At 40.7% G+C, this 15,089-nt stretch overlaps 1 protein-coding gene across 2 annotated transcripts in view; it reads right to left on the bottom strand.

Moving 5' to 3' along the window:
• Spred1 (sprouty protein with EVH-1 domain 1, related sequence) overlaps positions 1 to 14,272 on the bottom strand; it is a 61,209-nt gene extending 46,937 nt beyond the window's left edge. For both annotated transcript variants that reach the window (NM_033524.3, NM_001277256.1), the window contains exon 1: positions 13,587 to 14,272. In NM_033524.3, the coding sequence (NP_277059.1) occupies positions 13,587 to 13,618 (32 nt within the window). In that variant the 5' untranslated portion in view covers positions 13,619 to 14,272. The remainder of the gene's footprint in view (positions 1 to 13,586) is intronic.
• Between the last annotated feature and the right edge of the window lie 817 nt (positions 14,273 to 15,089).

Genomic DNA, 15,089 nt, shown 5'->3' with positions numbered 1-15,089 from the left:
AAAAAAAAAATTAAAGAGATGTTTCAGATTACAGGAGACTAATTTGTCAATACATGACAACCTATTGCAACATACAATCATGAAATACATCCTGAATTAGGGCAACTTGTGAAACTTCAATAATATTAGTAGATAATCACACTGTTCATAGACAATATTATCTATGTGTTAACTGTTGCATTTGGCTATGCAATTTACTAACATTTTAGGATACTGACTGAGGATGCGTGTCTTTGTAAGTTGATCCCTACCTTTTGAGGTCTAATATCTTTCCCAAGAGAGTATTTCCTCAACCCCACAGATTTGCTTTGAGATTCTGGGAAAGTGTTAGCAGCTCCCATCACTTGTTGGATTTTGGTGCTGCAAGAAGCAGACACTTGCTCTTTCCTGTCACTCAAATACACCAAGTCTACAGGAAGAACTGAACTGTCAACTGTAGAATTCTGGGTCTAAGCTAAGGGCAAAGAATATTTGGATCTCTACTTAAAAGAGGAAAATAATTTTTCAAAAATAATTAAATTCACCACTGAATGTAAGATACTCAAGTATATCAAGTATACAACTTTTTTGAAGGAAGACAGCAATATGAGTAGTTGTAATTACCAATAGCTCTCTTTTCTAAAATAAAACTCAGCCTTAGAATGTGTGAGCTGACGAGAAGTAATGACAAATGAACAAAACTGCCTGTTTCTTCACTGTTTCTACCTCATCTTTATCCCTAAAGTCTTCAGTTTCAGGATAACTAAATGGAAAGGGGAAAGAAAATACAGTTCAATCTGCTCACGGCCAATGATGAGAAGTCCACAACTCAAACCCTGTTCTTCATCTTTGTCTTCTGACCAGAAAACACAGCTTTTTGGAGCATGACTTTTAGAGCAGCACCTCATCGTGCTACTTATTACCTCCAATGGTGGCCCAACTGGGCTAACTGCCTTGCATTAACAGTTAACAATTATCAATCTTTCACGTCAAAGCTCTTTCCAGTGAAGGAGCACCAGGCAGTATATAAATGTAAATAATACCCAAGATATACTCACAAAATTTCATCCACATATAAAATATAAAGGTACAAAGGCTACTTCCACAGTATTCATTTGCTCCTTTATTTTAAGCCGTAACAAACTAACCCTTTAACCTTTACTAATTAAGAGATAACAATTATCCTGCCATGTGAACTTCAAGATATTTCAGTCAGCAAAGATTGGAGCTACATTAAATCATAAGACTTAGAACTGTGAAAGTGAGTGCACATGAAAAAAAATTTCTCTTATAAATGATTTTTTTTCTAATTTTGGAGGGAACTTGTACTGCTCCTCATAGTTAAATCATTATCTCCAAACCATGCATTACAAAGAACTAACAATTACTTCTAAACCTGAGGAGAACTGCTTGAGAATGACCCTGTTCTATTTATCTACATGCCCAGTGCTTATTATGTTAATGCCTCAAAAGTAATAACTCCCTTCCTTCCTCCAGGATTTCATAAATGCTCAACAAATGCTTGTTTGTTACCTCATTCAGTGTCAATGCTAACTAGTGTGCCAAGCCTAGAGCAATACAAACTGTGGGAGATGAACTGTATTTGACTAATAAACACAGCAGCATCCTCATTTCCATCTGTCTGGCTGCTACTACCAGTCTGTCATTCCAATGCCACAAATGAGTAAGCTCTTCAGGTCTTCTGCACTGCAACATTTAGTGACTTCTAAGATATGGAGAGCTTACGACATTTCATTCCTGAAACAGACATAAACTTTTTTTCACATGACTCGAATGTAAATGCTACTGACATTTAGATTATCACACATAGCATAGGGATTGCCATTTGTTACTGGGTTCTAGCATTTTGCTAAAATTTGTTAAATTCTTCCAACGTTAGCATTATCACTTTTGAAATAATTACTTTTAAAAACTAGTAAACAAAAATTTGGTGCTGGAGAAATGGCTCTGTGATGCAGAGCACTTGTTCTGGGAGGAGGTTGGTGTTTGATCACTAGCACCCATGTCAACAGACAGCTCACAATCAATCCTGTTACTTCAGCTCCAGGAGAGCCGATGCCTTCTTCTGGCCTGAGTGGGCACCCATACACAGGCATACAAATAAAGATGAAATTAAATTGGAGAGAGAGAGAGAGAGAGAGAGAGAGAGAGAGAGAGCACACAAACAACAATAAAACACAATTCACCATTATTAACTGACCACCCAGAAGACCATACAGATGACTGGCTTCATAAAGGACTACCTCAAGAAAACCACCAAGAAGGCTAAAGAAGCAGCCCAGCTCCCGGTGTACAAAATGCTTACTTGGAGTTAATACATGTCAAGTCCAGGTTAGTTTTTAACCTAATATAAAGCAATGCATGTGTGTCAATCACTGCAGGTTTTTAAATAACCTAAATGGTTAATCCATAAAAGTAATTAACTGTAAACAGATTTATATAATAAGTCTTTCTCAACTGTTTTACATTTTTATAATTTAAAAAAGGCAAAATAAAACAAATAATATCTTGAAATTAATGATGCAATGAATAGGAGATTACCAAATTATAAAGTAATTGGAAACAACGTTCTAGAAATCTTCACAGTCACCTTACCCATTCTAACACTGAGGAAACAAATTCTAAAAATTCTTTTCAAAAGACGATTATGCATCAGACAATGTTCTACCATGAACACATACAGGCCAAGAGATGAGTAAAAGCAGATGAAAAGACAGAGAGATTAGGAAATATAAATATCAGTAATTTGGACAAAGAAAAACCATCACAGGATGGAAGCCCGAGTTTACTGTGTAACCTAATCAAATCTAAGTCCTAACTATGATTTACCAGGCTTTTTTCCCTCATCCATACAATGAGTTTGCCGTACCTACACCATAGGGTTCCTGTATTAAATGAGTTCATTGATTACATAAATTAATTTGCTCAGTTCAGTACCTGGAAAAATACTCTTAGGAAATTTTATCAAAATTCATTATCTGATACTCAAGATACCAATTATAATGACAGCAATGTTTAAGGACCACTCTTAAGTATAAATTGAATCCTTGGGCATACACATTCGTTTTGCTGTTCTTTTGGGGGAGGGGAACACTGCTTCATAGACTTCAAAATTCACACTATCTTAACAACCTATGTTCCTACATATATCCTAAGAGAACACTTAGCACATATGTGCCAGGAGCACAAACAAGTACATTCATGACAGCAAATACTTGGAAATAATTCAAATAATCTTGGGAAACAAAATACAGTGTGGTAACAAAAGAAGTGTTACATAAGAACACCAAGGAATTTTAAATGCATGTTAAAAATACTTAAGTATGCAGCTACAGAGATGGCTCAGTGGTTAAGTGTGCAGTGCTGTTACAGAGTTCTCTTCCCAGTACCCACAACTGTCTGACTCATAGTCTAGAAAATCTAATACCTTCATAAGATGTTTATAAAATAGATATCATATATATACTGTAGTATATATAATAATATACTATTGGGAGTTTTTTAAAAGTCAAGGTCAGCCAGGCATGGTAGCGCACGCCTTTAATCCTAGCACTTGGGAAGCAGAGGCAGGCAGATTTCTGAGTTGGAGGCCAGCCTGGTCTACATAGTGAGTTCCAGGACAGCCAGGGCTACACAGAGAAACCCTGTCTCAAAAAACCAAAAAAAAAAAAAAAAAAAAAAAAAAAAAAAAAAAAAATCAAGGTCTATGGGGGCTAAGAGAACACTGACTGCTCTTCCAGAGTTCAATTTCCAGCAAGCACCTGATGGCTCATAACCATCTGTAATGGGATCCAATGCCCTCTTCTAGTGTGCATGAAGACAGCATATTCATACACATAAACAAACAAATAAATAAATCTTTAAAAATATTTTTTTACAAATCTATGATCAACACATAAGTAAATATATTCCTTTAATAGAGATCACAAAGCAATGAAGCCCTACTTAAGCATACTGTGGGATGTTAAAATATATGAGCATTTTATCTACAGGTATACTTAAGTGCTAGCACTGATGGACGTCAGAAGACTGAACCGTTTCCCATGGAGTAAGGGATGGTTGTGACATACTATGAACAGTGCTTGCGTCCTCTGCAAGAGCAACAGGTGCACTTAGCTGCTGAACCATCTCTCCAGCTCCTATATACTTACTTAGGAGCCGGGCAGTGGTGGCACACGCCTTTAATCCCAGCACTCGGGAGGCAGAGGCAGGCGGATTTCTGAGTTGGAGGCCAGCCTGGTCTACACAGTGAGTTCCAGGACAGCCAGGACTATACAGAGAAACCCTGTCTCAAAAAACAAACAAACAAACAAACAAACAAAGATACTTAAGGACAGAGTAGAAAGCAGTCTAGCATCAAGTTTGTGATCTTTCTGCTCAGGCTCCTTACTGGCTAGAACTACAAAGGATACACTACCTCCTCACCCTGCTCAATTTCCTTATTTTTTAAGGAGGACTAATGGTAAACACCACTTAAGAGTTATTTCAGGGGTGGGGGGACTGCTTTTTATTTTCCTCAGAAGAATTAGGCAGTGGTGGTGCGCACCTTTAGTACTAACAACTCAGAAGTTTTACTGTTTCTTAACTTTCCCAAGCCTCGGTTTTGAATCAATAGGCAATAAAAATACAAAATGGATCTAAGGCTTTGAATTATCATTAAAAGAAATTTGTATTCTTTGGAAATTAACACCCTTTCACAAGCTCTCAAAAAAAATTAAAGTACTGGGGTGATGGCTCTGTGAATAAGAGTGCTTGCTGTGCAAAGCATGAAGATCTGAGTTCAAATCCCTAGCATTTGCATAAAGTCTGTCTAGCCACATTATCTATAACCCCAACACTGTGGAAGGCAGAGAGAGAGAAGGATCCTCAGAGCTTGCTGCCTGACAGCCCAGGTCCAGGGTCAATGAGGAAATAAGATGGAGAATGCTGGAGCAGAACACTACACATCCTTCTCTGGTCTAGACACACACACACACACACACACACACACACACACACACAAACAGACACATGGGGGAGGGTGCGGGGTGGGGGTCGCCAGAGACAAAGAGACAGAAACATGCTGTCCTGGAATTTACTATCAGCAAAAGCTATCCTGAAATTTGCAATTGTCAACTTAAAATTGTCTTGCCTCAGCCTTCTAAATTCTAGCATCCCAGCTGTACACCAACTATATGATGCTATTTGTAATATTAAAGAGCTGGAAACCTAGCATTCACTAAGGAGAAAATGGATATGTCAGCCTCTTGTACACTATGACGAAATATTACAGTATTAGTGAGGACTATTAAAAATATACAGATAGCTGGGGGGGGGGGGGTGTGCCTTTAATCCTAGCACTCAGAAGGCAGAGGCAGGCAGATCTCTGAGTTGGAGGCCAGCCTGGTCTAAGGAGTGAGTTTCAACACAGCCATGGCCACACAGAGAAACCCTGTCTCTGGAAAACCAAACCAAACCAAAGAAAGAAACAGTCTTTATATTAAATGTATCAAGTAGGAATTAATAAATAGCTCTATTGCTTTTTGACCTATTAAAATCTAACGTTAATAACTTTATATTTACATTTAAAAAGAAGACTATATTCAAATAAAGTTTATGTATATGAAAGGCCTGTAGAGGTTTTATAGTTACTTTTTTTTAGTAGATTTTTCTCCACTTTAATTGCTCTTGTCCTCAAAGTCATTTAAAAATATCTATTTTGCTTTTTTGGAGACAGAGTAACAAATATGTAGACCAGGCTGGCCTCAAACTCAGAGATCCACCAGCAAGTCTGCATCTTGCTAGAACTGTCTTCCCTATACTTCCCAATCAACTAAATGTATCTAAGGCGGGATAGATGCAATAATGGGATGAGCTGAAGTTAATCAGTAATTACAAGACAAACTATCCTTTTCCTTTGATCTGTACTAGAGGAGAAACAGCACACACTCTACAGATTTAGACTCAAAGCAATCCAGTCTGTATGTCTGATCAGTAAGCTTTTTGGTCACTAAAGCTGTTTGCTCCCTTGTGAAATATCAGACTCAGAAGAAAAGCTGCCAAGGAAAACAAAGGGTGGCTAAAGGTTACTGTTTCATTCATATTCTCTCCCTCCCTCCCTCTCTCTCTCTCTCTCTCTCTCTAACACAAAGTTAAACTATACTCTGGTTCGATGCATTTATTAAGGTTATTTGCTACATGTTCTCAACTTCTACCTAGTATTTTTTAGTCAAACAGGCCTCAAAGTATGTACATTCGCCTAATTTATCAATAAACTTCCAATTAACTCCTAAACCAAGCATAGAGTTTACATATCTAAGAAAGTTATTCTTAAGTTAACAAATTAATTATCTCAGAATAGCAGGCTAAATATCAGGAACTAATGATAATATATATTAATTTTTTGCTACAGTTGTTTATAACCAAAAATGGCAGCTTACATATAAGTTGACAGACTTTTGGTAGGCCCAATTAAAAATAAAATTTTAACAGATTAAACCAAGAACAGTGACCTGGCTCACAAATCTTTCTTCCCAGTAAAAGATCTTCACTGGATCACAGTTTACAAGAACATGAACTGTTTACCTCCTGAAATAACTGAAACTGAAAAGCACCATTTCTCCCAAGGAAGTCAACTTTTGACCCCTATTCTGTGATATTTAAATGCTCTTGAGTTGAAACTGTACAAAACATGTCCTTTTCCACCTAAAATGAGGGAACAGCATCCACAATGAGCTCAGAAAGGCATTAAGACCATTTTAATAGACCCTAGGCAGGAAGTGGTGGCACATGCCTCTAATCTGTGGGAGAAGACAAAAATCTCTGAGTTCCAGGCCAGACTGGTCTACAGAGCGAGTTCCAGCACTATACAGAGAAACCTTGCCTCGAAGGAAGGAAAGGAGGGAGGGAGGGAAGAAGGAAGGAGAGAAAGAAAAAGAGGAAAAGAGAGAGAGAGGAAGGGGGAAGGAGGGAGGGAGGGAAGAGAAGAGAAGAGATCCAAATCCAAAGCTTTAAGAGGCTCGGGGGAGGGGGGGGTGCTTTTTATAGATAGGTGGTTTGTTTTAGGTTTTTGGTTGGTTGGTTGGTTGGGTTTTTGGTTTTTCCAGACAGTGTTTCTCTGTATAGTCTGGGCTGTCCTGTTCCTCTGTAGACCAGAACTGGCCTCAAACCCAGAGACCCACCTGCCTCTGCCTCCAGAGGCCTAGGATCAAAGGGATGTACCACCACGCCTCCGCTTGTTTTGTTTAATGAAGCAAAACAATACAGAACTAGACCTTTATCTCTATAGTCTTCCCAGTACATGTTCTGTATCTGCCTACTCTTTCCAGTCTTTACTCAAAACATGAAAGCAAAATTTCACAGTATACTAGCATTATTTTGTTTGTTAGATAAAAGGGAGAGAGGCAGGCAGAGCTCTGTGAATTTGAGGCCAGCCAGGGCTACATAATGAGATACTGCCTCTCTCGAAAGAAGATAAACAATGTCCTCATTCCAAGTATCACAGACACAAATTTCATAGATCTAATGGCTCTAGTTCTCGACTGTTAGGGTACAGTTAGGATACCAAACCTGTCATAGAACAATATCTAAATGCTGGAGAATAATACACCACCTTACCTGTATTCTGTGTTAACTTCTGAAACTAAATGTGTTAGATTAACAGGGTTTTGGTAAGTGACCAAGTAAGAATGACTTACTGGTGTTCCTGGTCAGTAAGTAAAGCTCTAGAGACTGGCATGATGTTAACAGGTTCCTTATGGAGCTCCTGAAGTTAGCATTCAAGTTCAGTAGCTTTCTGTTCACTAATCCATGCTGATGGGGTAGGATTAGCCTCCTTATAGTCCCCACCTAACTGGAGGGTATAGAGATTATTTAAATCAAACAAGTCTGAGAAGAAGCTGGAATAGGTAGATAGGAGGATTTCTTCTCCTAATGACAACAAAACGGTTAGCAATCCCAACTTGTTTCTGAATGTACCTATCGGTTGTTTGAAAAATTTATTCCTTTTTAATCAAAATCCGTGTGTTTGTGTTGCCATGGTATCAGGCAGCATTTGCTTAAATATGTCAAAAATAATATAATTAGCAAAATCAAGAGAGTGTATTTCCCACTGATAACTTTAAAACAAGTCATGCACTATTAGCACATTAGAAGAACCCATAATGCTTAGTTCAAACTCCTTCCACTACAAATAAGCCAGCTTCATTCACCCTCGATCACAGAATTAGTTAGAAGAAAAGCATCTCTCAGGGCACAAAACAGTTAAAAATTAAATACATACGCACATGACCTCTGAATGATCACTTTAATCCTAAATATAATGCAGTATTTCAAAAATTCTAGCTACCCTAAAACATTTTTTCTAAACAAATCATTTCTACTTTACCACCCAGCACATTTTAAATCTGAATAAAATTTCATTCTCTATAAAACTGGTATTATAATTGGTATTATAATTTTCAGAGAACTGAACAGACATTTCAAAGCCTAAGTATTCTCATAGACTATTTTTTCTTTTGTATATAATTTAATAAAAAAAAAGTGACCTTCCTAGACAATCTCAAGGATAAAACAACAGATACAGATTTAAAAAAAAATTAAAGGTCAATCTCCATACTGTTCCAAAAAAACCAGAACAAATTCCAACAATATTAGATGAGTAAACATTAATGTATACCATTCTTTGGATATATAATAACAACTAAAAGTAACATTCTAGAATGATAACTCAAACATAGCAGAAATATTCACATATATTAATCTACCGTATCATTCACTATGAAATTCCACTCAGAAAAAGGGTGAGGGTGTGTTGTATTTGTGTGTGTATAAATATTAACTATGTAATTCTTAAATAAAGCTTTTCACACAGTGCTTGGAACGATGTGAAAAAATCCAAAATATGAATATCATGTTTTGTCATATGTAAAGGACACAATTACATAACAAATGTTAGTCCTTGCTATCCCATGGTAGCACAACAAATAAGTTGTCTCTGAACTAGTTTTCTTGCTCAAGTGGGTAAACTATTTTTCATATTGGCAGTTTTGAAGGTTAGAGAAGAAATGTAGACCTCTGAGTATCAGCCTACCCAACACTCAGTGAGACCTATTAGCCACCTTACCCTAATCAGAGCTAGGTTGTCAGTCCCTCTTTCCCCCAGAGTCTTCCCCCTCCACCAGCAACAGCATACAGTGAGGAAGCCTATACTGTTTACCCTTTCCCCAACAACAGGCTTCTTTATTCCTAACAGTTTATTATAGTTGGCACCATGGAGAAGCTGTAAAAGAAAGGAACTTTCAAATCTTTTAAATCAATCAGATAAATGAGTACCTTTTTGTTGATACAGTGCATAGCTCAGAGCCCAGCACAGTGATTATCCAGGAGTATCCAGAATAGTTTTAGGTCTCAACTATTATTTCTAAAACTTGAGAAAATATAACATGTCAAAAATGAAGCCAATTTTGGCCTTAGGAAATAAAAGGGTAAATCTTCTTTAAAAGATAATATAATTTATTTTCCCGTAATTTTGAGCCTATTTTCTAACAAAGCTAAATGATCCCTAATGTAAAAAGTCACACACACACACAAGTGTATAACAAGCATTATGAAAGAAGAAGCAATAACAGACATAAAAATGTATAAATGAATATGATTTTTGAAATCTCACTATAAGTACGGATCAAGTACACAATGATACAGGACGACAGTGTTGGAGATCACGGCATAAATGAGTCTTCTGGGGGAAAATTATTTCTACAAGTTTTTTGTTTTGTTTTGTTTTGTTTTTTGAGCATGTTAGGTTAGCATAGTTTAAAACATACAATTCAAAACCAAAAGCTTTCTATCAGAAAGGAGAAGTGAAGGTGAACAAGGATTGAGCTCCACTGACTTCTAAACAAATTTTACATTATGTATCCATGATACCCACATAAACATAATTACCTGAATAATTGTTACACAGCTTCCCAATGTTTCCTTCTATTCAGCTCTAGAATACTTTCTAACTATATGTATAATGTATGCATAATCATATACATATATAAGACAAATGGAATTAAATATATATACTCACATAATGACACTGCGAGGTACATTTTTAAAGAAGTACTATATGATATAACCACAAAATTTACTTTTGACAGGAAAAATGGTTCTAACATAGATTATACTACAACAAATTTATCTCAAGTGATCCAATTTTAATTAAAAGTCTAAAATTACTGTAAATTCTAGCTTGCTATTAAAAAGCCTAGTTCTGGCACAGCAGGCGGTTCTGACTGATGTGCACACAGTAAACAAAATGCTTGGTTTTACAGTTACTTGACTCCTCCCAGTACTGTGGTCAGACTGGCAAAGGCCATGCAGTGTTATACGCAGTCAACAACAAATTACCAAGGCCCTATGCATTCCATAATATATACTTAGGAGTTCAAATTTGTATTTAAAAGGCTAATCCATTATATATAAGGTACATCTTTACTGGAAATATTTGGAGCATCAGAAAATAAAGTATTAACCTCAAAAATAAAATTATATTGCTCGTTCCTTTATTTGTGGCATAAAGCAGTCTACTTCTAAAGTATGCTTACTGTCTTTTGAAAAATCTAATTAAAAATGTTTTAGTACATTTATTTGTGTGATTGTTTTGAATGTAGAGGTACATGGAGGTCAGAGTACAACTTGTGGGAACAGGTTCCACCATGTAAGTCCTTGAAATGAAACTCAGGTCATGAGGTTGCAAGGTATAAAGTGCCTGTACCAGCTGAGCCATCTGACCTGCCTAAAAAATCTTATTTTTAAACATGAATTTGAAACGATTATCTAAGGCTTCATCCTATCCTCATTCATTTTTCCCTCATTTGACTTATCACTGTCAAGATGCCTTTTACATTTTTATATAATACATCTTCCACTAATTCCTGATTAGATATGTAAGTACCTCAGTTACCTATTTATACACACACACACACACACACACAAAATCTAAATTCAAATAACGGTTTTTCAAAATGAGGGCTCTAAAAGGCCCTACTACATTTTAGCATAGTGGCTGTCAATTTTTAGAAGTTAACACGATCTTCCGAGAAATTGATTATAGTCATCTTCTTTAAAAGGCTAGAAACAAAGAAAAAGATGAAGCAATAAAGTGTTAGGAATAATTTCTACTGTAATCAAATCCCTATGAAGGATAGTTTAAGAAAAGAGAGAAAAGAACAAAATTAAAACAAGGCCATTTTAAACCAAACCTAAGCCCACGAGGGCTCTACTGAATCTCTCGTTTTTTCCTAATGTGTGATTACAAATAATGAATTTTCATTTCAAAACTTCACCTCCTATGTTAAAGATGAGCTCTACAATGACCAGATTAAACGGGACATTCCAAGAAATCCACTTTGTGGCAGAGCCAAGGTTCAAGTAAACAGTGTCAGGTCTAGCAGCCACTATTAGCAGATGAACATAATCATTTCCTCACGTTCATTAACCACCACCACCCATTTTTGCCCCATGAAAAAGCTCTCAGAGGACAATACATGCTAAAATAGATCACCCTTTTACTACCCAAACTAACAGTTACAAGGCTCCTCAGGACAATGTATTAATATGGCAGTATATCTTTGTGAAAACAATTTTAAAAATCTGAATGAATAATTTCCCAGTTGCCCATAAGTACATTTGGAGGTGGGGTGGGGGCTGTTTGAAAGCATCAGTATCTTGAGAATTAAAACAATCATTAATATTTTTTCATTTTAGTTCAACAACGGTTCTATCCACTGAGATCTCTTTCATACACTTACTTGCACTTTCAATTTACTATAGTACCAAAAAAAAAAAAAAAAAAAAAGGCCTGTTTTGAAACAATATATTCTACATTTGCTTTAATCTACACCCATCATTTGTTCTTTGGCCGAAGTAAGGCAATACTACTTTCTAAACTATTAAAATGGTAAGACATCTTTCCCCATCTCTAAAATAGATCATAAGATTTTTATCCCAGCTGCTTTATTGCAAGATACTAATAAAAGTTCCCGTCATTCCCTTCAGCATTTCCGCAGTTTTTCTCAGCCCAGCATTGAGACAGGGTTCTTGATCTGGCTCAAAATAGATCTAGTCTGCGGAAGGCAGTGACAGTGTACTGCACTGTGAATGGACAGCCAGGTATTTTATGAATGGAGGCGATCACGTGATCCCAGCACCTCCCCGAACTGATATTTCCCACATAACTGTGTCAACATTCTGAGAACTGGGGTAGTTGTTTGTGTGTGCGCGTATGTTCCAAATTTTAATCTAAAACTTCAAATTCTCCTCACTTCCTGAACCCAAAAATCTACACAAGGACAAACAAGCTTCGAGTGGTTTTCTTAGGAAAGCCTTTCAAGTTGTCCAAGGTGATGGATGTTTAATTATTTTTTTTATGAATGAAGTGTGCTATGCAAATGAGGGCGATTCACAAAAAGAGAGAACATGGCGGCCACTTCTGCTTCTAGACTGCACTGACTGCAGCAATCCACCTCCTTCCACACCCGCTCCTCAATGCGTGCTTTTCAAAGGGGGGGGGCGTTGCTCGGCATTTTTCTGCTATTTTATGGTAAACGGGCCTTTAAAGCCTTCTCGAAAAGATCTGACTTGAGGAATGCACTTTATTTAAAGGAATGCATCCTAAGGACTAGACTTCATTTAACTCTTCATAGCCCTCCAAATACAAACAAAAATTGAATTCAATTACAGAAAAAACAGACACCAAAATTCGGCCCCAAATTAACTCTCAACAGGAAACTCTTACAGCCCCATTATTCCTTCAAGAGGCTGCTACATTAAAGCAAAATATTTAAAAGGCACGGTGATTCATTTGGAAAACCTAAGGACAGTCCAAAAAAGCAAAAACTTATGGATCAAGCTCTGATGAAGTCACCAACGCGTTCGGCAATGTAAACCGTACTTTATCACAGACGGAAGCCAAACCCTAGCATTCAAAATTTTTAATTACTCTGTTCTTGATTAAGACGGGTTCAATACTCTCGAAGGTTAAAAAAATAATAATAAAAAAACACAATAGCTCAACATCGCCCACACTCCAGGTGTCCTTAATCCTATTTAATTCTTAAAATGTTTCCCTAACCCTATCTTTTTACTAGAATAGTATAGGTCATAAGTTTAAAAAGTGGGGCGGGGGGCGAAGGCTTAATCGGTATTTAGGAGTCACTGAGTCATCGAATTAGGATTCAAGAGCAGTTTGCGGCTGGAGGTGCTCCCACACATTAGTTTCCGAGCGAAATAGCTGTAGAGGCAGGGTGGCTGGATGTTCAAGGTGTTTGGGGAGGGGGGGCGGGTTTGACGCCGGAGTGAAGGGCAGGCAAAGGGTAGTTTCTACTCCACTTTGAGCTACCCACATTATTACTCTGTCTCGGAGACGTCCGACTGCTACGCCGCCTCTGCACTGCACTCGATACCCTTCCCCAAGCAGAGAGGCGAAAATGCACGAATGAAAAGGGGTGCTGCCATTAAAGAAAATGGCCCGACACATCGGGCATCTATCACCTCCCGGGCGGGACGGGCTGGGGGGAGGGGGCTGCCCCCCGGGCTCAACCAGGCCAGGGCTCGCTTACTCGTTGTCAGAAGTCGCCGTCTCCTCGCTCATCTTTCCCTCACCGTGATCCGATCAGGAGATGGAGGAGCAACAGCAGGCAGGGAAGCAGCGGCAGCGGCGGCACCGAGGGGCGGCGGGCGACGACGGCCGGCGGGGCGCGCGGGCAGCGGCTCGGGGGCCTCACCATGGTGGATGCCTCACTCGGAGCGGTGCCCCGCGAGCCGGGCAGCCCGGCCACCCCCGCAGGGGGGCGGCGGCAGCAAGCGCGGCCGTGGCGACCCCAGCGGTTTGCCGCGCCGAGGTCGAGTGCGAAGCCGAGACGGCGCGGGCGACTGCGGGCGCTGAGGGGGACGCGGCCGGTGGCTGAGGCGGTGCTGCTCTCAGGGGCGCGGCGACGGGCGGGCGGCGGGAGCCGGCGGGGGGCAGCCGAGCGCTGGCTGCGGGAGGCGGCGCGGTCCCGCCGAGGTGCCGCGCACCATCTCCCGCCTGGCCGCCGGCTGCCCGCGCGGCGCGCCTGGTCGGCCCTCAGGGGCTGCCTCGGACGCGCTCCAGCTGAGGGGCCGCAGGCAGGGCGCGAGGCGAGCGTCGGAGCCCGAGGGCACAGTGCCGAGCGGCGGCGACGAGGGCCGAGATCAGCGCTGCTCGGCGGCCCGCTCCTCACGCCCGCGAGAGGGGAGCCGCGAGGGGGGCGGCGGAAGCGCTCACGCCGCCCGCTCCTTCCGCCGCTCGAACCGGGGGCGCCCGCGGGAGAGGCAGGCGAAGTAGTCCCTCGCGACTTCTGGGCCGCCGGGGCTCGCGCGGGTGCGGCTGGGCGGACGTGGGGCGCGGCTGCAAGCCGGAGGCGCGGGGCCTCTGAGGGGTCGGGGGGAAACCTAAAAGCCGCGGCCCGCAGTCGAATCACTGCAGCTCTGGATCGTGGGCAGCATAACAAGTTTCAGGAAAGTAGTTCCCTCCTCCCCTCGCTTCCCAAATCGTCGGGCAGCGGGAGCGGGGCGAGGAGGGTGGCGGAGGGATATGTCGCTGCACTGCATCGCGCGCGTGTGCGTGCGCGCGCTCCAAACTCTTGGCACGCCGAGGAAAGGGGGCGGGGGTGGGAGCTGTGAGCCGAGCTGCTCCGGGACTGGCATTGTTGCGACGCTCAAGTCCCCGTTACTCGGCCTGGGATATCCGGGTTGCCGGGACAAGCGGGCAGCACACCGTGTGCTCGGGGAAGAAATCGGGAGGCCACTCCGTACTGCTCAGTGCGCGTGCACGCGCGCGCGTGTGTTGTGTTTTTCTTGCAAAGAATGGAACTGGCATGAGTTCATCTCTTAGTGGGGGTTACAGGCCAGGACTGCAAAGCGAGCTCCTCCTGCTGTCCCTCTAGTTGCATTGCTGCAGTTCCCTTGCTTCTTGCACAAGGGTAGTTGTGTGCGTGTGATGTGTGTGTGTGTGTGTGTGTGTGTGTGTGTGTGTGTGTGTGTGTGTGTGTGTGTGTGTAGAAAGAGTTGGTTTCAATACCTCGCAGCGCGATCCTCACTGC

The sequence above is a fragment of the Mus musculus genome, chromosome 2 (assembly GCF_000001635.26).
Source record: "Mus musculus strain C57BL/6J chromosome 2, GRCm38.p6 C57BL/6J".
Lineage (NCBI taxonomy): Eukaryota > Metazoa > Chordata > Mammalia > Rodentia > Muridae > Mus > Mus musculus.
This window is presented reverse-complemented; position numbering and strand designations above follow the sequence as displayed.